The 23106-nt window shown below is 41.5% G+C and overlaps 1 protein-coding gene across 1 annotated transcript in view; it reads right to left on the minus strand.

Annotated features, from left to right (window-relative positions):
• Positions 1-23106, minus strand: part of LOC140200663 (erythropoietin receptor-like) — a 41117-nt gene that overhangs the window by 6012 nt on the left and 11999 nt on the right. The window contains exon 5 of the mRNA XM_072264229.1: positions 3932-4028. Within this exon, the coding sequence (XP_072120330.1) occupies positions 3932-4028 (97 nt within the window). The remainder of the gene's footprint in view (positions 1-3931; positions 4029-23106) is intronic.

Genomic DNA, 23106 nt, shown 5'->3' on the forward strand with positions numbered 1-23106 from the left:
AGGTCCACCATCGAGGTCTTGGCTCTATTGCTCTTTATCTGGAACCTCCTGCTTGACCTTACCACTGTGGATGATCTATCAGGAGCTATGCTCCTGATGGCATCGCTCTTAGGATCTCAAGATCTCACAAGCCTCTCCACTACGACAAGCTGACTATCCTCGGAGAAGTAAATGGGATATTTAGCAGAACATTTCCTAGTTAGGAGGGATCTCATTAGGGTGAAGAACTTGAAAGAGACTGTGTTTGTTTTCCTTGGAGCAAAGGAGGCTCCTTATATATCAGATTATGAGAGGCACAGATAGGAGAGAGAGGTCAAATCTTATCCCATGGTAAATCTACCAGAAAACAAGAGGACATTGATTTAAGGTGAGAGGAAGGAGCTTTAAAAAGGATTTGTAGGGCAAAAAATAGAGGGCTGTGTGGGAGGGAAGGGTTAGATTGACCTGGAAGTTTGAACAACATCATATGCCAAAGGGCCTGCACTAGGCTGTAATGTTCTATGCTGTATGTTTTAAGTATTTTTTCCCCGACACAGGGAGTAGTTGCTGACTGGAATGTTATATAGTCATACAGAAGCACAGCACAAACACAGGCCCTTTGACCCACCTAATCTGTGCTGAACCATTTAACCTGCCTAGTCCCATTGACCTGCACCTGAACCATAACCCTTCATACGCTCACCATCCATGTACCTATCCAAACTTCTCTTGAGCACTGAAATCAGGCTCGCAAGCACCACTTGTGCTGGCAGCTTGTTACACACTCTCACAACCCTTTAACTGAAGAAGTTCCCCCTCATTTTCCCCTGAAACTTTTCACCTTTATGTTCTGCAAGAAGAGGTGATGGAAGTGGATATGATTACTGTTGTTAAGATGAAAACACCGAAACACGTGAGGCTTATGAGAGGAAATGGAATTAGTGTACTCTAGGTCATCATGGAAGCAGTGTACTGAGGAGCTCGTTTCTGTGCTCTGGGACTTTGCTGGAAGATTATAAGCATGTCATGCTCCTCACTAGAAAAGCCCAGCAGAGATTGTTCTTTCTCTGCCAGCTTAGGAAACTTAACAAATCAGAGCGTATCCTGATGAATTTTTACACAGCCATCTTTGAGAGTGTTGTGACCACCTCTATCACCGTTTGGTTTCCTGCAGCCTCCTCTCTCTCCAGGTCCAGGTGGCAGTGAGTGGCCCGCTCAGTGGAGAAGATCATTGGCTGTTAGCTACTGACATTAGAAGACATAGAAGATAGAAAATCTACAGCCACAATACAGGCCCTTCGGCCCACAATGCTGTGCCGAACACGTACTTACTTTAGAAATTACCTAGAGTTACCCATAGCTCTCTATTTTTCTAAGACCTGTTTATCATCAGAGCGAAGTAAAGAGCTGGAAAAATTATGGCTGACTCCACCCACCCTAGCCGTCACCTATTCACCAATTTGCCATCGGGAGAAGCCCAATCACCACCAGGAGAACACATCATCCCTGAAGCTTTCTTTCTGTAGCTATCCAGCTTCAACAAAACTCACTCAGGTGTATCACCCAAAAAGTCCCTGCACAACATCCGTTAAGTGGTCTCTCCTGCTCCCCTTGTTCTGTTGCTAATTACTTAGCCTGTTCGTTATGTTCACATTTATTTAAGTTTGATTATTGACGTTTGCACTAATTGTTGATAGCTTATGTATTATGATTTGTATATTGTGAATCAATAGAGTGCTACGGCACAGAAGCAGGCCGTTTGACTCAACTGATCTATGCTTACCAAGATTCCCAACTGATCCATGCTCACCGGGACTCCCAACTGATCCATGCTCACCGGGACTCCCAACTGATCCATGCTCACCAAGATTCCAGCTGAATAGCTTGCACTTCCAACAGTACAGTGCTCCTTGAATTTGTTATGAGGCGTTTCTCACGGCCTGGTATTTGAACAACCTCCCTGCTCAAAAGCAACATCAAGAGCTGGAGAGCCTCTACTGTGTCGCTCCGTGTTAAAAAAAGAGATGATGTGAGGTTAGCTACCCTGGAACAAGTGTTTCAGCTCCTGTCCTGTGGGTGTTATGGCTTATTCCGAGTGTCAAAAGTCACTTCTGTCTTGATTGGTTAATTTAGAAACTGTAGCTGCTTTTCCCATTGGATAGCTGCCTGGTGTCCAGTTTCAACTATCCCTTTGAAACAGATGATCATTGAGAAGGTATGCTGTGCATGCACATTTCCTTAAGTATATTTGTTGAATATTCAGCCTTGTACTGTCTGTAACTTGGGGAACATGAATGTTTCATTGAATTTTTACTGTTTGTAGATAAATACTCACAGAGAGTGTTTTCTGTCTCACTCGCTAGACTTGTGAACCTGATTCAACATTACAGCTCCTGAACCCCAAAAACCGTTTTTTTTTTAAACCACCCAGTAAGCAAATGTCATATGTTTTTATGTAATATCAGACCATAAACCATAGCAGCAGAATTAGGGTATTTGGCCTATCAAGTCTGCTCAGTCATTCCATTATGACTGATTTACTATCCCTCTAAATTCTATTCTCTTGCCTTCTCCCTGAAACCTTTGATGCCTTGACTCACCAAGAACCTACCAACCTCCACTTTGAATATACCCAATGATTTGATCTTCACAGCCGGCTTCCACAGATTCATCAGCATCTGGCTAAAAAAATTCCTTCTCTTCTCTGTTCTAAAGGGGTGTCCTTGTATTCTGAGGATGTGCCCTCCGGTCCTAGACTTTCCCACTATAGGAAACATTCCTCATATGAGTTCACCCCTGATTGTTCTAAACTCCTGTCAGTACAGACCCAAAGACATGGAACTCTTCTCATATGTTTATCAGTGAGCCAGTGCTAGCAGTGGGCTGAAAAAACAATCATGAGCAGGTCAGGCTACATCTGTGAGGAGGAAAAAGAGAGTTCATCCCTCAGGTCAGAGAGTCTGACAAGGTGTCTTCAACCTGAAACACTGAGACAATAACTGTTCAGAGAGCATCCATGTTGCCATGGCAAATACTCTGCCTGAGACTGCAAGAAATGCAGTGACTTGTGGATGCAGCTCCCTTTCATAGACTGTCCACACTTCTCGCTGCCTCAGCAAGGCAGTCAACATCTCCACCTTCCAACAGGTGGGAAAAAACAGCCTGAATGTACTTACCGCCAGGATCTAGGTTATTGTCATTCAACGGTATGCATATATACAGCTAAATGAAACATTGTTTCTCTGGGGCCAAGGTACAAATAACAGCACATATAGTCATGATCCAGCACATACAGTCATGAAGTAATATTAGCACGTGGTCTGAATGGCATGGGCTGAAGACTGGCAGGTTGACATAAAGAGTGAGGTGGATGTTTACGTAAGGCACTGTATGGGGTGGCATGGTAGCATAGTGGTTAGCACAACACTCTACAGCACTAGTGACCCGGGTTCAATTCCTGCCGCTGTCTGTAAGCAGTTTGGATGTTCTCCCCATGACCACGTAGGTTTCCTCCGGGTGCTCCGCTTTCCTCCCTCAGTCCAAAGACGTACCTGTTTGTAGGTTAGTTGGTCATTGTAAATTGTCCCATTGTAAATTAGGCTAGGATTAAATCAGGGGTTAGGCCAGGATTAAATCTGTACTGCAAGGTGTTGTGCTGACCATTAGGCTACTGTGCCACCCTGTACTGTATCGCAGTACACGTGACAGTAATAAACCTATTTGCCTTTCCGCAGATGCTGCCTGACCTGCAGAGCCCTTCTAGTGTTTTCCGTTTTTTTTGTTTTTGATTTCCACCATCTGCAGTTTGTTAATTTTCCACTAACAACGAGTTTGCTTATAGAGTGAATCCTGGCATGATAAATGATTCCAGGGTGCTCCTCATTTAGCACAATCATTTGAATCCTCTCCTGCACATCAGTGAATAACAAGCAGAAGTCAACAAGAAGCTTACCTTTTACAAATAAACATCAGCAGTAGCACCATCAGAACTATAATAATTATGGTCACAGCAAAGATTTTCAAAATTGTGGAAACTGCCTCTTCTTTTCCTGCAAATAATAAAACAAAAATCTGTCATTGTGTTAACTCATTACCACATTTCCTTGCAAAGATCAGACAATTGCAATAGTACAGCACATGAAATGTATTTTAAGAATACAAAAGCAAGGATGTAATGCAGAGTCTTTATAAGCTGTTTGTCTGACCGCAATTGGAGTATTGTGAGCAGTTTTGGGACCCTTATCAAAGAAAGGATGTGCTGGCATTGGTGTGGGTCCAGAGGGGGTCCACAAGAATAATCCTGAGGATATAAAGGTTTACATATTTAGGAATGTTTGATGGCTCTGGGCCTGTACTTGATGGAGTTTAGAAGAATGGTGCAGGGGATTTCACTGAAACCTATGAAATATTGAAAGTTGTAGATGTGAGCTTCAGTGACACTGTTGAAGTAGTCTTGGAGAATAACTGCAGTGCACTTTGTAGATGGCGTGCACTGAGCTGGAAGGAACGAATGCTCGTGATGCTTCATGGGATGCCAACAAAGTGGGCTTTGTCCTGGATGGTGTTGGGACTTTTGAGAGTTGTTGGCACTGTACACAACTGGTAGAGCATCCCACTTGAATATACCATAGTTTGATATGGCAACTGCTCTGCCTGAAACTGCAGAGAGCTCATCACATCACAGAAACCAGACTCTCCTCCATGGACTCTGTCCATACTGCTCGCTGTCTCAATAGCAGGCAACATAATCAATGACTGCTCCCACCCTGGACATTCTCTCTTCACCTCCCTCCCACTGGGCAGAAGGAACAAAATTCAGGCTAGAGAACAGTTTCTATCCTGCTGTTATATCCCCCGGGTCCAAAATTTTGATTCAATCACAAAAAAGGCATGCCAGCTGTCATACTTCATTCGGAATTTAAGGAGATATTGAATATCAGCAAACACTCTTACAAACGTCTACAGATAAACGGTGGAGAGCATTCTGACTGCTTGCATCACCGCCTGGTGTGGAGGCTCCGATGCACAGGATTGAAAGAGGCTGCAGAGGGCCGTGGACTCAGCCAGCTCCATCACAGGCACTACCCTCCCCACTGCTGAGGAGATCTTCAAAAAGGGGTGGTTCAAGAAGGCAGCATCGATCATTAAGGACTCTCACCATCCAAGACATGTCCTCTTCATATTACTACCATTAGAGAGAACTAGAGGAGCCTGAATACTTTAGGAACAGCTTCTCTCTCTTTGACATCAGATTTCTGAACAGCCCATGAACCCATGAAGTTATCGCAATATTCCTCTTTAGCACTACCTGTCTATTTATTTATCTATCTATTTTTCTATCTATCCATCTACCTATTTATTTATGTATTCATTATTTATTTCTATTGTAACTTATATTAATTTTCTATGTCTTGCACTGCACTGAACTCCGTCTTGGACCGTCCCAAGCTGAGCCATGAAAGGAGGAGGAACTGGGGTAATCACCAAACAATAAGGAACAGCACAGAAACAAAAACTGAAAGCGTGGTGGTGGCTCTCCTTCTTGACCATAGGAAAGAACCTGATTGACACGTAAAGCCTACACCTGAAATACTTCCATTTCATCTGTAGATCATAGAAAATAGAGCACTACTTCAGCCAACAAAGTAGTGCCCAATTAATTAAACAAAGCTAATCTTACTTCATCTGCCTACACAATGTTCAAATCCTTTATTCTAGCATATCCACCTGCCTATCTGAGAGCCCCTTAAATGCCTCAATCATATTTACATCCATCACCACGTCTGGCTGTACATTCCAGGTACCTACTACACACTGTATAAAAAAAACTTGCCTCTCATATCTAACTTTTAACTTACCCTGTCTTACCTTAAATGCATACTCTCCAGTATAAGATATTTTGATCCAGGAATAAATATTCTGACTGTGTACTCTTTCTGCTTTTCCTATTCTCTCATAATCGTACGTACTTCTATCAGGTTCCTCTTCAACCTGCACTGCTCCAGAGGAAACAACCAAGTTTGTCCAACCTCTGAGCAGCAAATCTTATGCCAGAGGAGGGAAAATGAACCTAGTGTAGTCTCCATGCTGATGGATATTTCTCGTCTGCGGTTATGTTGAGATGTGCACAGAAAATGGGTAGGCAAATACCAAGGGCAATAAATTTTGAGGTTCTATCTATTATTGAGTTTGGTAGACATGGGTCTGGGCATGGGACCCTTGGTTGCTAGGAAACTTTCCTTTCCATTGGATTCCACTGAACCACTTATCCCCTCGTACAAAAGTTTATGTTGGTAAACACCTCTCACCACAAGTCAGGCAGGCAGTGTCTGCATGAAATATCCTCAACACCCTGTGGGAAAAGGAGATGGTGGACCCTATTGGATAATTCCCTGAGAAGACCATCAATGCCAATCAGCAAAAGTCCTGAAAAATCAACCATATTTTCCCTCCTTACTTTCTGCTTGACCTGCTGAATTGCTCCAGCATTTTAACAGCCCAGATTTCAGCTTCTACTGTCTCTTGTGTCTTTGTTTGGCAAGATAACTCATCAGGTGAACTCTCAAACAAGCACAAGACTATGATTAGATCTTGGTGAGAAGAGCCCTCCCTATCAGACTCAATACACAAGGACGGAATCTCAATCTCACTGCTCACTACCCTCATGGTAGCTCCATTGTGGATGAGGCCTGCCACTAATCTCCCTCTCAAATGATCTGGTATTGGTACTGTTATTGGTTTGCTGTTGTCACATGTACTGAGAGACAGTGAAGAGCTTTTGAGAGTATGCTATCAAGGAAGATCATTCCATTAAGTACATTGAAGCAGTAAAAAGAAAACAGACTGCAGAGTATAGTGTGGTGGCAATAGAGTAAGTGTATTGCAGGTCAACAAATAAAGTGCAAGGACCACAATGATACTGGGAGATCACAAATTCATCTTTGGTATAAGCGAGGTCTGTACAAGAGTCTGATAAGATAGACAGATACTTTATTGATCCCAAAGGAAATTACAGTTTCACAGTAGCATTACTGTATCTGAATATCTGAGTAGCCAGGGCATCAAAGGTTATGGTGAGAAGGCAGGCGAGTGGGACTAAATGGAGAACGGATCAGCTCATGATAAAATGGCGGAGCAGACTCGATGGGCCGAAAGGCTGACTTCTGCTCCTTTGCCTTATGGTCTTATTACAAGTACACAGATATACAAATATTAGAATAGAAGAAAGAATAAATAAGATACCTCAAACAGTCCAACAGAAGGGGGTCATCACTTCCCTGGCTATAGGTTAACTCATTATAGAGCCTAATGGCTGAAGGTAATAATGACCTCATATAGTGCTCTTTGGAGCAGTGTAGTTGTCTTAGTCTATTACTAACAGTGCTCCTTTGTTCAGCCAAGATGGTATGCACAGGGTGAGAAATGTTGTCCAAAATTACCAGGATTTTCCGCAGGATCCTTTGCTCTACCATGGCCTCCAGTGTGTCCAGTTTGACTTCTAATACAGAGACAGCTTTTCTAATAAGGTTGTTGAGCCTGTTGGCATCACCCGTGTTGATGCCATTGCCCCAGCACTCCACCATATAGAAGATTGTACTGGCAACAACAGACTGGGAGAACAAGTGAAGGAGAAGACGCACACTTCAACGGACCTCAGTCCCCTCAGGAAGTAGAGGTGACTCTGGCCATTCTTGTACACAGCCTCTGTGTTGGTGCTCCACTCAAGTCTGTCATCCAGGTGCATCCCCAGGTACTTGTAGGTCCTCACCATATCCATGTCCTCACCATCAATATAACAGAAAGCAGTGCAGGCTTTGTCTTCCTAAAGTCCATCACCATCTTCTTTGTCTTACTGATGTTGAGCTGCAGATGATTCAGCTTGCACCGTTTGACAAAGTCCTCCACCTGGGCCCTGTATTCATCCTCCCATCCTCCCTTTATGCACCCAACTACTGGTGAATCATCAGAGAATTTCTGCAGATAACATGATACAGTGTTGTATCTGAAGTCTGAGGTATACGGGGTAAACAGAAAAGGAGCAAATACAGTCCTCTGTGGGATCCCAGTGCTGCTTATAACCATGTCTGACACACAGCTCTGAAGCCACACAAACTGTGGTCTGCCAGTCAGGTAGTCCATTATTTAGGATACGATGGAAGTACCAACCTGCATTGTACGGAGCATTTCCCCCAGCAATGTGGGCTCTATGGTATTGAAGGCACTTGAGAAATCAAGAAATAAGCTGCCCTGTTTATCCAAATGGGAGTAGGCCCTGCTCAGCAGGTAGATGACAGCATCTTCAACTCCAATGTGCTCCTGGTAGGCAAACTGCAGGGGATTGCACACTGGGTGTTTGACAGTCTTCTTGTCTTTTTAAATGGGTTCTTTTGGGTTTCTTTGTTTTGTGACTGCCTGTAAGGAGGTGAATCTCAAGGTTCTAGGATATATCCATACTTCGATAATCAGAATCAGAATCAGGTTTATTATCACCGGCATGTGATGTGAAATTTGTTAACTTAGCAGCAGCAGTTCAATGCAATACATAATCCAGCAGAGAGAGAAAAAGTAAACAAATAAAATAAAACATAATAATAAATAAACAAGTAAATCAATTGCATATATTGAATAGATTATTTAAAAATGTGCAAAAACAGAAATACTGAATATTAAAAAAGTGAGGTAGTATCCAAAGCTTCAAAGTCTATTTAGGAATCGGATGGCAGAGGGGAAGAAGCTGTTCCTGAATCGCTGAGTGTGTGCCTTCAGGCTTCTGTATCTCCTACCTGATGGTAACAGTGAGAAAAGGGCATGCCCTGGGTGCTGGAGGTCTTTAATAATGGACGCTGCCCTTCTGAGACACCGCTCCCTGAAGATGTCCTGGATACTTTGTAGGCTAGAGTCCAAGATGGAGCTGACTAGATTTACAACTTTCTGCAGCTTCTTTTGGTCCTGTACAGTAGTCCCTCCATACCAGACAGTGATGTAGCCTGTCAGAATGCTCTCCACAGTACATCTGTAGAAGTTTTTGAGTGTATTTGTTGACATGCCAAATCGCTTCAAACTCCTAATAAAGTATAGCTGCTGTATTGCCTTCTTTATGACTACAACAATTTGTTGGGACCAGGTTAGATCCTCAAAGATCTTCACACCCAGGAACCTGAAGCTGCTCACGCTCTCCACCTCTGATCCCTCTATGAGGATTGGCATGTGTTCCTTTGTCTTACCCTTCCTGCAGTCCACAATCAGCTCTTTCATCTTACTGACGTTGAGTGCCAGGTTGTTGCAGTGGCACCGTTTCGTTAGTTGGCATATCTCACTCCTGTACACCCTCTCGTCACCACCTGAGATTCTACCAACAATGGTTGTATCGTCAGCAAATTTGTAGATGGTATTTGAGCTATGCCTAGCCACACAGTCATATGTATATGTGGGCTCTACTCGCTATACTTTGAACTTTGAATCCCTACCATTGCCTGTAAGGAGTTTATACGTTCTCCTCATGACTGCATGGATTTTCTTCACGTGCTCCAGTTTCTTTTCACATTGCAAAGGTTTCTGGGGTTAGCGAGTTGTGGCATGCGATGTTGATGACGGACGCTTGGCAACACTTGTGGGGACCCAGCACAATTCCTTGCTGATTTGTTTTGACATAAACAACGTATTTCACTGTAAAATGGTTATTATAAAAGCAATGAATAGATTAGCGCAATTCAAGATTGTTTAAGTGTAAAGGAGAACAAAATAATTGTTACTCCAGATCTGATGCAGCACAATAAGATATAGAAAACAAAGTGAAAAAAAACATAATGAACATAAATACATAAGATAGCTTACATACATAGGTATAGTCTATGTAGATAAGGTGACGCTAGGCGCTGTACATAAGGTGACTGACAGGAAATGATAAAGCAGTGGTGATTGGGGGTTGTGTTGGGTTGGTTAGGTTAGTTACTGGGTGCCATGTTAACCTGGTATAAATACTACAGAGAAGTGTAATATTATGATTTCTGAACAGAATTCATGACATTTTTGAACAGCCACAAACTCATGAACACTACCTCATTATTCCTCTTTTGCACTATTTTCCAAATTTTATTGTAACTTTTGGTAATTATTGCACAATATACTGAATCAGAATCAGATTTAATATCACTGGCGTATGCCGCGAAATTTGTTAACTTTGCCACAAAATAACACATTTTACGACTTATGGCAGTGATAAAAAACCTGATTTTGAATCGCAATTGGCCTGTTTGGTAATGAAATGTGATAATTCCTGTTTTCTCCATTCTAGGCCCTTCATAATTATGCTTCCCTCCTCAACCCAACTACCTCAGTATCCTCGATTCCAAGGAATTTCTGTTATCCTAGTAGCATGCATCCTAATACACTGCTTGGTATGGAAACTGTACTGTGGTAGACAGAAAGTCTTTACAATGGGTAGCCAAAACTACCCAATGGATCGCAGGCACCAACTTATCCACCATCAGAGACGTAGATATAGAAACATGCCGGAAAAGGGACAGCAACATCATGGAAGATCCTACCCACCTTGCTCATGGACTGAATATCCCACTCCCATTAGGAAAGGAGCTACGCAGTAGCCACACCTGTCACAACCTGTTTGTGGATAGAGTATTCTGAGGGTTCTGAGTTTTTTTACTGCTGCTTTTTTTTTTGCATTCTCTGAATTTCATTAATTGTAATTATAATGTATGATTGTACTTAAGGGTTTTTTTTTTACGTGTTATGGTTAGGCCTTTTCTACTCTATGTTTAAGTTGCAATTGTCCTTCAATACTTCCAATTAATTCTCCAAGATTTTGCAGGTATTTAATAAAGTTTTCTTGCACTTTTGTCTCTTATCTGAATGGTTACTTGTAAGATTGTCAAGAGACTGGGGTTCTAATTAGCTGGACACAGAGTTAAGTACACTCAAGGGCACAAAGGAGAGGGTTCAAAGGAGGCTCACGCAAATGATTCTAGGATTGAAAGGCTTATCATAGGAGGAATGTTTGGCAGCTCGGGTACTGTACTCACTGGAATGAGGGAGGATCTCATTGAAACCTATCGAATGTTAAAAGTCCTCGATAGAGTGGATGTGGAGAGGATAGTTTCTATGGTGGGGGAGTCTAGGATCAGAAGGTACAGCCTCAGAATAAAGAGATGTTTGTTTAGAATGGAGATGAGCAGGAATTTCTTTAGCCAGAGGGTGGTGAATCTGTGGAATTCGTTGCCACAGGCAGCTGTGATGGCCAAGTCATTGGGTATATTTAAGGCAGAGGTTGATTGGTTCCTGATTAGTCAGGGCATCGTGGTACATGGGGAGAAAACAGGAGATTGAGGCTGAGATGGAAATGGATCAGCCATGATGAAATGGTGGAGCAGACCTGATGGGCCAAATGGCCTATTTCTGCTCCTATATCTTATGGTGTTATGTTTTAAATAGGCACTACTAACCCCTCAGGGCTCGGTGTTTGTGATCCATGTCTAGTGAAACTCTGGCTGACTTATCCCAAGTCATGCAAGACTTTTTATGTTCTACTGTTTTGTCTCTTTTGTTAATAAAATTCCTAGTTTTTTTACCCTTCCGAGCCTCTGTGTGATCCTGCACTTGGTTCCAAACATGCAGTGTGACAACACCAGGACCACTTGACTCAAAAGTGGTGGGGGTGGGTTAATGGGTACAGTTAATGACCTGCCTGACGACTTATGGTAAGTAATACCTGCAGGTCATCATTTCCACCCATCAATCCACCCCACCACTACATATTGTACATATTACCTACTCTCCCTTTATGCATATAGAATCAATCTATGTATGTACATAACAGTTATTTGTATATTGTGTTTTATAGGATTACTTTTATATTTACAGCACTATACAAAAGTCTTAAGCACATATATAGCTCGTGTGCCTTAGACCTTCACACAATACGGTATGTTTTTTGTTTCTTGTTCTGTTCTTTATGCTTATTAATTCTTATGCCAAATTGGATCCGGAGTAACAATCATTTTGTTCTCCTTCACACCTCTGTACTGAAGAATGACAACAAACAGTTTTGAATCTTGTATGAGGTAGGGACAATTTAGAGGGTGTTATATTATTTGGAAATTTGGTAGGAGATGCTAGGCATCTATGGCTGACATTGGTGCAATGAGTAAAAACGCCTTTTACTGTGCTGCAAATGTCTGCAAACACCTGGAGTTGCAATACTCCAGCCTCTCAGGAGAAGTGAAGGTGACCTGGGTTCAATTCCCACCACTGCCTGTAAAGGAGTTTGGATGTTCTCCCCATTACCCTGTGCTCCAGTTTCTTCCCATAGCCCAATGACATAATGGTTAGTAGGTTAATTGGTCATTGTAAATTGGCTTGTTATTAGGCTGGGAGTAAATGGGGTGTTACTGGGTGGTACGGCTCGAAGTGCTGGGAAGGGTCAGTTCTGCATTGTATCACAATAAATAAATAAACAAACAAACACTCAGTATCCACTAATAGGTATACATGCACACCTGTTTGTTAATGCAAATATCTGATCAGCCAATTGTGAGGCAGCAACTTAAGTTCAAGTTTATTGTGGTCTCTCCGTACATACAGTCATAGACCATAGATATAGCAAGGGTGCCTAAGGCTTTTCCATAGTATTATATTTGTCAACGTGGAGCGAAGAGTGAGTTTGCAAATCTGGCTGGGCAAAGGATATGGGGAACGGTGAGGGAGGAGTGTTGCAGGAGAGGTACGGGACAGGTGGCAGAGAAGGAATGCCAGGGCCAAGGATGGTGCAGGTGTAGACACTCCCAGTCCTGAGGCACCAGGCAAGATCGTTAGATTCCAAACTATTCATTTACTAATCATTACAGAATATGTCCCTGCTGCTTCCAGCTCACTCCCCCCACCACCCTTCCCCTTTTCCCAACCATGATTCCTCACTCCTTACCCCTTCCCATTCTCAGTCCACAATGGAAACCCATATCAGAATCAGGTTTATCATCACGCATGTATGTCACGAAATTGATTGCTTTTTGTGGAAGTACAGTGCAATACATAAAATTACTACAGTACTGTGCAAAAGTCTTAGGCACCCTAGCTACAGTGCCTATAAAAAGTATTCACCCCCTTGGAAGTTTTCATGTTTTATTGTCTTACAACATTGAGTCACAATGGATTTAATTTGGCTTTTTTGACACTGATCAACAGCAAAAAAACTCTTTCATGTCAAAGTGAAAACAGATATCTACAAATTTGTCTAAATGCATTACAACTATTAAACACAAAATAATTGATTGCATAATTACTCACCCACTTCACGTCAATATTTAGTAGAAGCACCCTTGGCAGCAATTACAGCCTTAAGTCTGTGTGGATAGGTCTCTATCAGCTTTGCACATCTAGACACTGCAATGTTTCCCCATTCTTCTTTACAAAACTGCTTAAACTCTGTCAGATTGCATGGGGATTGTGAGTGAACAGCCCTTTTCAAGCTCAGCCGCAAGTTCTCCATTGGATTGAGGTCAGGACTCTGACTTGGCTACTCCGGATATTAACTTTTTTTTTTTATAAATAGGCCATTCCTATGTAACTTTGGCTTGATGCTTGTGGTCACTGTCTCGCTGGAAAATAAACCTTCCCCAAGTCGCAGTTCTTTTGCAGACTGCATCAGGTTTTCCTCCAGGGTTTCCCTGTATTTTGCTGCATTCATTTTACCCTCTACCTTCACAAGCCTTCCAGAGCCTGCTGCAGTGAAGCATCCCCACAGAATAATGAAGCCACCACCACGCTTCACAGTAGGGATGGTGAGTTTATGATGTGCGGTGTTCAGTCTGATGGCCAAAAAGCTCAATTTTGGTTTCATCAGACCATAGACTTCAGAGTCTCCCGCACACCTTCTGGCAATCTCTAGCCAAGATTTCACCTGAGTTTTTTTTTCCCCCCCAACTGTGGATTTCTCTTTGCCACTTTCCGATAAAGCTGTGACTGCCCAGGCAACAGTTGTTGTTCGGGCAGTGTCTCCCATCTCAGCCACTGAAGCTTATAATTCCTCTAGAGTTGTCATAGGTCTCTTGGTAGCCTCCCTCACTAGTCCCCTTCTTGCACGGTCACTCAGTTTTGGAGGACAGTTTGCTCCAGGCAAATTTACAGCTGTGCCATGTTCTTTCCATTTCTTGATGATTGACTTAACTGTGCTGCAAGGGATATTCAATGACTTGGAAATTTTATTGTATCTATCTCCTGATTTCCACTGTTCCTCTCCATTACTTGAAATCATTCCAATATTATGTTTCTTTTTCTGTTTTCCAGATCTAGTTTCAACTTCATTCCAGCCTCCTCCCATCAACCTGCACTCACCCAAACCCTACGTTTCTGGTTCCCTTTCAAGATCCTCCTCACTACTTAAACCTAAACTATTTCCCAACATCCCCACACCTACATCACCACACCTCCAACATCCACCCACCTACACACCAGCCAACAGTTCAACCTCAGCCTAGCTCCACAGTTGGATGATGATCTTCTTCTTCTTCTTCTTCTATTTCCAGCTGTATAGACACATCTCGGCGTATTACGGCCCTCCGCAGGATGTATAATTAATTACAGAACTTCAAGGAACTCAAATTCTCGAATATAACCTAGTCTCACATATAAACTGAATGATAAACTCTTTAATCAGATGTTGATTCTCTTGACGGCCAAACAAAGATTGAACAGAAAACCAAAATAAAGTTAAGCCAGATAGCCTCTTGAACAACGTGCTTCTTTCAATTTTGTATCGATTACAGCTCAGCAAAACATCCCGGACTGTCTCTGGACTCCCACAGTCACATAATCCAGTAGGATGTTTTCCTATTATCTTTAAATAATAGTTTAGCCCACAATGCCCCAACCTAAGTCTTGTAAATTTCACCATATCTCTACGACTTAAAAGGTAACAGTCTGAGACCTTTTTAACTATTGGGTGACTAGGAAAATAATGCCTGCCTCTAATTCATTTTTCCGATCCGCCTGCCACTTCTTCTCTATACCTTCTTTGATCCTACTTCTCAATTCTGCTCTGCCTAGGGGAACTCAAATTTCTACTTGCTGCTCTGTAAGGAAGACTTTGCAATGCCATCCATAATTCCATTTCCCTCCACCCCAGCATGTCCAAGCATCCATGAAAATCTAACTACACAATCCATCTTCCCTACTGTAACAACACTTAGAGAATCTCAGTAACTATGTCAGGACAAACTTTTGATTTACTCCCTTTTACAGAGTCTAAGGCAGCAGCAGAATCCGAACAGATGATAACCCAACATGGTCGAGAGTCTTCTATCCACCATAAGGCCCAGAGGATTGCTAATAATTCTGTTGCAAAGACAGAAACATCATCTGAAACCCGGTGACCAATCTTAACTCCAAATTGAGACACATACATCCCAAATCCTGCCCTACTGCTCTCTGGGTCCACTGAGCCATCAGTAAAAATTTTCAGATAAGATCCCCATTTATTATTTAAATATTCATTTGTGATCAATGCTGATGAAATTGCATTGCTTCCTTTAAGCTGAAAAAGGAGGAATAGGTCTACTTCTGGTTCTGGAAAGAGCCAAAAAGGGACGGGTGGCAAGCAAATTTGGTCAACTATGTCTTCCTCAGTCAGTTTCAATTTCACAGCCCAGTTATTAACCAAATCTAAAAATGGGTATCTTTTAATTTTACTTTGGTGCTCCGACTTCCCCTGCAAAAGACACTTTGATGGACAGCTGTGATTGAATCCATTTAGTTTTACCCAATACTGCAGGCCCAACTGAATTTGTCTTAAATGCAGAGGCACTTCTCCCATCTCCACACATAATGCCGGGACTGATGTTGTTCTAAAAGCTCCACAACAGAGTCTAAGTGCTTTGAACTGCACAGTGTCTAGTTTTCCAAGCACTGCCGTAGCAGCAGAACCATAAACAATACAACCATAATCTATAACTGATCTAATCATAGCTAGATATATTAAGCACATAGTTTCCTGCCCTGCTCCCCAGTCGCATCCAGCAATACTTCTCATAACATTTAAAACTTTCTCACACTTTCCAATTGTTTTATCTATACAAACCCTCCAAGTAAGTCTTTCATCAAACCAGACACCTAAAAACTTGAATACCTTGACTCTTTCTAGTGGAGAATCATAGACACAATTCACAATCAGGAATCTTTCTTCTAAAGCCAAAAATCATATATTTGGACTTAGAAGCAGAAATCCTGAAACCCCATTTATTAGCCCAGTTTTCAACTGATCTTAAAGCTTTTTGTACCTGCCTTAATATATACTTGATGTTTCTTCCTCTTTTCCGATTGCACCGTCGTCTGCAAACAATGATTTTCCAAATCTTGTCCCTACCTGATCAAAGATATCATTTATCATGACATTAAAAAGAACTGGACTAATGACACTTCCTTGAGGGGTACCATTACCTATTTTAACTGACTTGGAGCTTGTTCCACCTATTCTTACTTGAATTGTCCTTTCCTTAAGGAAATCTTTGATCCAATTAAACATTCTACCACTAATTCCCACACCATAGAGTTTAATTAACAAGCCATCCTTCCATAGTGAGTCATATGCTCTTTCAATATCTAGAAATACACTTACCATTACTTCTCTATTTTGAAATGCTTTTTTAATATCATGATCTAAGAGAGCAACAGATTCCATTGTTGATCTTCCAGTTCTAAAACCATTTTGATAGGCAGCAAAATGTCCCTCATTTTCCAAAAAATAAACAAGTCTGTTGGTGACCATTTGTTCGATAATTTTACAAAGCACTGACGTTAAAGCTATAGACCGATACGAAGTAGGACTAGATGCGTCCTTACCTGGCTTTAAAACTAGAACTACCACCACATGCTTCCATTCTACTGGTAATTTTCCTTCTTTCCACGCTGAATTAAACAATGCTAGAATTTCTATTAAAACAGAGTCATCTAAATGCTTAAGCAATTCATAACACAGTCCATCCCTACCAGGAGAAGTGTTTGAACCTGATTGGACAGCTTCCTGCAACTCCTGAAGGGAGGAAAAACAAATTTATGGAGCTATTATTATCCAAACTCCTGTCCAATTTCCAACTTTCCTTTAACATAATTTCCTTTCTCAAATCACCTAACTCTCCAGAACCATGTAATGCTTGGAACACCTCTACAACATATCAGCCTTTTCCTTATTGGTTATAGCTTCAATATCTCCATCCAGCAAAACTGGGATAGATGGTTTCCTATATATCCCTGACATTCTGTGAATGATCGTCCACAGCTGCTTTATAGGTGTCACAGGGCCCAGGGTTCCACAAAATCTTCTTCAACTATCCCCCTTTGCATTTTTAATTACTCTCCTTGCTACTGCTCTTTCCTTTTTATACTCCATAACATTATCTAACACTGGGTACTTTCTTAATCTCCTGTAAGCTCTATTTCTGTTTCTTACTGCTATATCACAATTTTTATGCCACCATGGAACTAATGCTCGAGCCTTAAGTACATTCCGTAGCAGAATAGTCAACTGAGCAACTTTATGAATTATAGAACAGAGGGATTCATTCCAATCATTTATGGAGCCCTCGCTATTAATCTCTTCTATTATATCCATAACTTTCTCCTGGTACTCATCCCAACTGGCCAAAGAAAAATTATACCTAGCAGACCTCTCCTCAACTTCTACTATCAAATTTCTACCAAATCAACATAATATAGGATAGTGATCACTTCCTACTGTGCATCTGTCCATAGCATCCCATTCCCCAACCCCAGCTAAGTTTGAGGAAGTAACAGATAAGTCTAAGTGACTACAAGTATTCTTTACAATATTAAATCTTATAGGCCTTCTGTCACTTAGCAGTACCATGTTGTATTTATCTAGAAACTCCTCTATTACCACTCCATTACTATCTTTACTTTCAGTACCCCATATAGGATTATGGGCATTGAAATCTCCAACCCAGATTACTAGAGATTTTACCTTATTCATAATTTCATCCAAATCTGGTAACATCATATTACCTGGATTATAAAAGTTAATCAAAGTTATTTGACCACGAGAGCTCCAAAACTCCACAGCCACAATTTCCAGGTTAGATTTAATATCAAGTCTTGTAAACTGGAGTCCTGTTTTTATGAAAATTACACACCCTCCACCAGACTTATCTGTTCTGTCAGCTCTCAAACTATCATATCCAGGGATCACAAGATCTAAATGAGGCTTTAACCATGTCTCCTGTATACAGATCAAATCAGACTTGCCTTTAAAAGTTCCAACAAATCTTTTTAATTCTTGACCATTTGCAGATAAACTTCTTGCATTCCATTGTAATATTAAAAACATTCAAATACTAATTATTGGCCTCTTCATCCACATAAACCTCGTCCGTACTCTCTGATCCCCGCAACTGGGAAGTATTCAGTGATAGTTTGTCTGTCATATACTCATGTAATTTTTCCAGCGAAATCTGTTTTATATCAAGGAATCTCTCTGCAGCTCCAACAACTACTTTGATCATATCCGACCTCTTAGCTGTAGTTTTAGCCCCGACCAGTACATCAACAACAAATGCCAAAAAAGACTCTTTAGTCATCAACAACATGCCTGAAGGAACCATAGTTGGAGAACTCATAATGAACTGACTTCCCATCATTCCAATCTTTTCTTTACTTATCCTTTGCTCTCTATCAACTTTCTTTACTGTCTCAGCATATGATATTTTTTGTTGGATACTAACATCCTGAATCTGCTTTCCCTTACTAAAATACTCACATCCTCTGAACGCCGCTATATGGTCCCCTCCAGTTACTGCATTTAGGCACTGCTGCCTTACATGCTTTAATATCATGATCCTCTCCACATTTCATACATCTTCTTTTACCTCAACATAAACCAGCAACATGTCCAAATCGCTGGCAATTATAACAGCGTAAGGGAGGCCTAATGTATTCTCTAACTTGGTAAGACATGCACCCAAGATAGACTCTAGTTGGAAGAACATTACCCACAAAAACCAGAAGAACAGGAGAATCCCAATTACCACCTTCTCTCGATTTTAATCATTTGGCTTCAATCACTCAACCACCTTTAATATTGTCCAAAATTTCCTTTTCAGTTATGCCAGACCAAATACCATACACTACCCCCTTAACACCCTTCCTTTCTTTCAGAGTAACACATTCCACTTTCACAATCAATTTTCCCACCATTTTAGCACTGTTACATTGGTCAATGTCTTTGCAACAAATTTTCAGCAATTCATTAGACAAAATCTTGGCCTGGAATCCTTTACCTATTTGGTGTTCTAATACTGCTGCCACTTTCAAAGGATTAAGGGCTCTAAATCCTCCTTCTCCTTCCTTCTGACCTTTAATTTTATACAGAGCTATAAATTCCTCCAATTCACCCATTTTTCTCAATTTGTTGTCCCCCATTACTTCAGGTCTTTCACCTGATGCACCCCTTTTTTGGCTACCCTTACTTCTGGAGTATTCCACAATCTCCCACCCTCCCCCTTCAATCTCAACCCCCCCTCCTCCCTTTTGCAGCCATAGGCTACAAGCTAACCCTTTCCAAACTACTAGACTCCACCACACCAAAGTCCCCACCCACCCAACAGCAGTCAGCCCAGTTGGACCTTATAGCTACAGGTGTATTTTTACTACATTCAATTGAAACACCCTGACTGCACACAGGTGATCTCCATTTAACAAATTACGTGATTTTGAAAACCAATTGGCTGCACGTTTGATGATTTGGGCGTATACGTTCACAATCAATTATTTTGTGTTTTATATTTGTGATCACTTTGTAGAGACCTGTTTTCACTTTGACACGAAACAGTCTATTTCTGTTGATGTGTCAGAAAAAGCCAAATTCAATCCACTGTGATTCAATATTGTAAAACAATAAAACATGTTAACCCCCTGTTTACCGGGCATCTCTGGGAATGCTGCTCACTAGCTCCCTGCAAACAGCCACTGGACTCCGTGGTGAAGAAACCACCTTTCTCAGGCTCCGTGCATCTAGGGTGTAGACGACTTTGGTCCCGCCAAACTCATGAGATTGGGATGTCTCGTCCACCCAGATCCCAGTTTGTGTGAATGTAGTGTGATTTACTGCCCCCCTGCAATTACCCGTCAGCAAGAAATAACAGATTGTACACCGCATAGAATTATAAAGAAATATATTAAAAAATGTTAACAAGTAAATAATTATTCGTGGAAAGAAAGAAAAAAGCAAAAATGGCCCATTATACTTAAACAGTCACATGTGCACAGTGGAGCTCAAATCTTCCAGAAGCCGCTGTTTTCGATGTACACACTATGCTGACTCCTATTCACTGCTTCCCGTTAAAAGTTCCCCTCTTGGACTCCATTGGATGACACGTTCCCGCCGGATTGAATCTTATGGCCAGTTCTCTTGGGCTCCTTCTCCCTCCATCTCCCACCAAAAATTACCTCGACCCACCTTAATGTCTGTCACAACACCTCTCCCCCAGCATCCTGATTGGATGATGCACATTTCTAAGCATCCCTTATCTTGAATGGTAACCTAAACAGGCTGAAAGCAGAACAGACTGTTTTTACAGAACTGCTGAAATGAAATACCTACAGTATAGCTGTAAAAATCTGAACCAGGGTGTTATATATGAAAAATTCCAAGTGGGGATGAATACTTTTTATAGGCACCATATAAATATATAAGTGTGTGTGTGTAAGACGTTTGCACAGTACCGGATGCTGTGAATTCTTGCTGTGTCGACAGATACACATCCTGGATTTGAAAATACCGTGACTGTAAACTAAAAGCTTGTGAAAGTGCTTTGTGGCTTCAAATAACATTCTGTGACACAATGTGAAAATAATATATAAACATTGTGGCACTTGTGGGAAGATGATGAGGGATCTTGGCACCTTACCCAACTTTGCTTGGCATTCATTCATGAGTTGCTGACAATGCCAGTGTTATTATCCATCTGTTGTTCTGTCCTGACCCAGGATATATAAACACCAAAGAGGAAGGACTATTCTAAATGCAGGATGACACAACTGTGGCTGATAAGAGAAGTCAAAGCCAACATAAAAGCCAAAGAATGGAGCTAATGGAGCAGAAATTAGTGGAAAGTTAGAGGTTTTGGAAGCTTTTAAAAACCAACAGAAGTCAAATCAGTATTTTTGCATCAGTCTTCACTGTGGAGGACATGCCGGAAGTTCGAGAGTGTCGTGGGGCAGAGGTGAGTGCAGTTGTACTCGCTTTTCTTGGGAGAATGTGCTTGGGAAACCGAAAGGACTGATGCAGATAAGCCACTTGCACCAAATGGTCTACACCCCAGGGCTGTGAAAGAGGTGGCTGAAGATATTGTGGAGGCATTAGTAATGAGCTTTCAAGAATCAATTGATTCTGGCATGGTCCTGGAGGAATGGAAAACTGCAAATGTCACTCCACTCTTCAAGAAGGGAGAGAGCCAGAAGAAAGGAAATTATAGGCTAGTTAGTCTGCTCTCAATGGTTGGGAAGATGTTGAAACCAGTTTTTAAGGATGAGGTCTCAGGGTACTTGGAGACACATGTTAAACTAGGCCGTAATCAGCATGGTTTCTTTAAGGGAAACTCTTGCCTGACAAATCTGTTGGAATTCTTTAAAGACATAACAAGCAGGATAGACAAAGGAGAACCGATGGATGTGTACTGTACTTGAATTGTCAGGCCTTTGACAAAGTGTCACACATGAAACTGCTTAACAAGTTAAGAGCCAATACTATGACCTTAATCTTTCTATGTTTTTGTCATTGTTTTGGATGGTGGAATGGATTTCTTCATGGCCACATTTGAAGATGATACAAATATAGGTGGAGGGGCAGGTAGCTTTGAGGAATCAGAGAGGCTATAGAAGGACTTAAACAGATTAGAAAATGGACAATGAAATGGCATATGGAATAGAGTTTCGGGAAGTATTTGGTCAGGCACTTTGGTAGAAGATCTGAAAGCATAGACTATTTTCTAAATGGAGAGAAAATTCAAAAACCTGAGCTGCAAAGGGACTTGGGAGTCCTCGTGCAGGATTCCTTCAGGGTTAATTTGCAGATTGAGTTGGTGATGAGGAAAGCAAATACAACGCTAGCATTCATTTTGCAAGACCTAGAATATAAAAGCAAGGATGTAATGTTGGGGCTTTATATGGCACTGGTGAGGCCTCACTTGGAGTATTGTGAGCAGGTTTGGGCCCTTTATCTAAGAAAGGATACACTGACCTTGGAGAGGGTTCAAAGGAGGTTCATGAAAATAATTCCAGGATTGTAAGGTCTGTCATATGAGGAGTGTTTGATGGCTCTGGGCTTGTACTCACTGGAATTCAGAAGAAAGGGGATTGATTCAAACCTATTAAATGGCGAAAGGCTTCGATAAGGTGAATGTGGAGAGGACATTTCCTGCAGTGGGGGATTGTAAGACTAGAGGACACAGCCTCAGAACAGAGAGGCATCCTTTCAGAAAGGAGATGAGGTGGAATTTCTTTAGCCAGAGAGCGGTGAATCTGTGGAATTCGTTGCCACATCTGACTGCGGAGGTCAAGGCATTGGATATATTTAAGGCAGAGGCTGATAGGTTCTTGATTAGTCAGGGCACGAAGGGATACAGGTAGAAGGCAGGAGGTTGGGGCTGAGAGGGAAAATGGATCAGCCAAGATGAAATGGCAGAGCAGACTTGATGGGCCAAATGGCCTAATTCTGTTCCTATGTCTTATGGTATATATCAGAATCAGAGTCATCATCACTCACATATGTCATGAAATTTATTTTTTTTTTGCGGCTGCAGTACAGTGCATACATAAAATACGTACTGTGCAAACGTCTTAGACACCCTAGCTATATAAATGTGCCTAAAACTTTTGCACAATACTCCATACACAACCAAATGAAACCACATTCCTCTGGATCCCAGTGCACCCACAAAGCATAAAGCACTCAGAACATAAGCCAAAATATTACCACAAATAACTTATTAAAACATAATGAAAAAAACATGCAGTGCAGGTAGTGATGAGACCTGAGTGGCGGCAGGGTATTCGTTAGTCTTACAACCCGGGGGAAGAAACTGTTACCCAGTCTAGAAGTCCTAGTCC

The sequence above is a fragment of the Mobula birostris genome, chromosome 7 (assembly GCF_030028105.1).
Source record: "Mobula birostris isolate sMobBir1 chromosome 7, sMobBir1.hap1, whole genome shotgun sequence".
NCBI lineage: Eukaryota > Metazoa > Chordata > Chondrichthyes > Myliobatiformes > Myliobatidae > Mobula > Mobula birostris.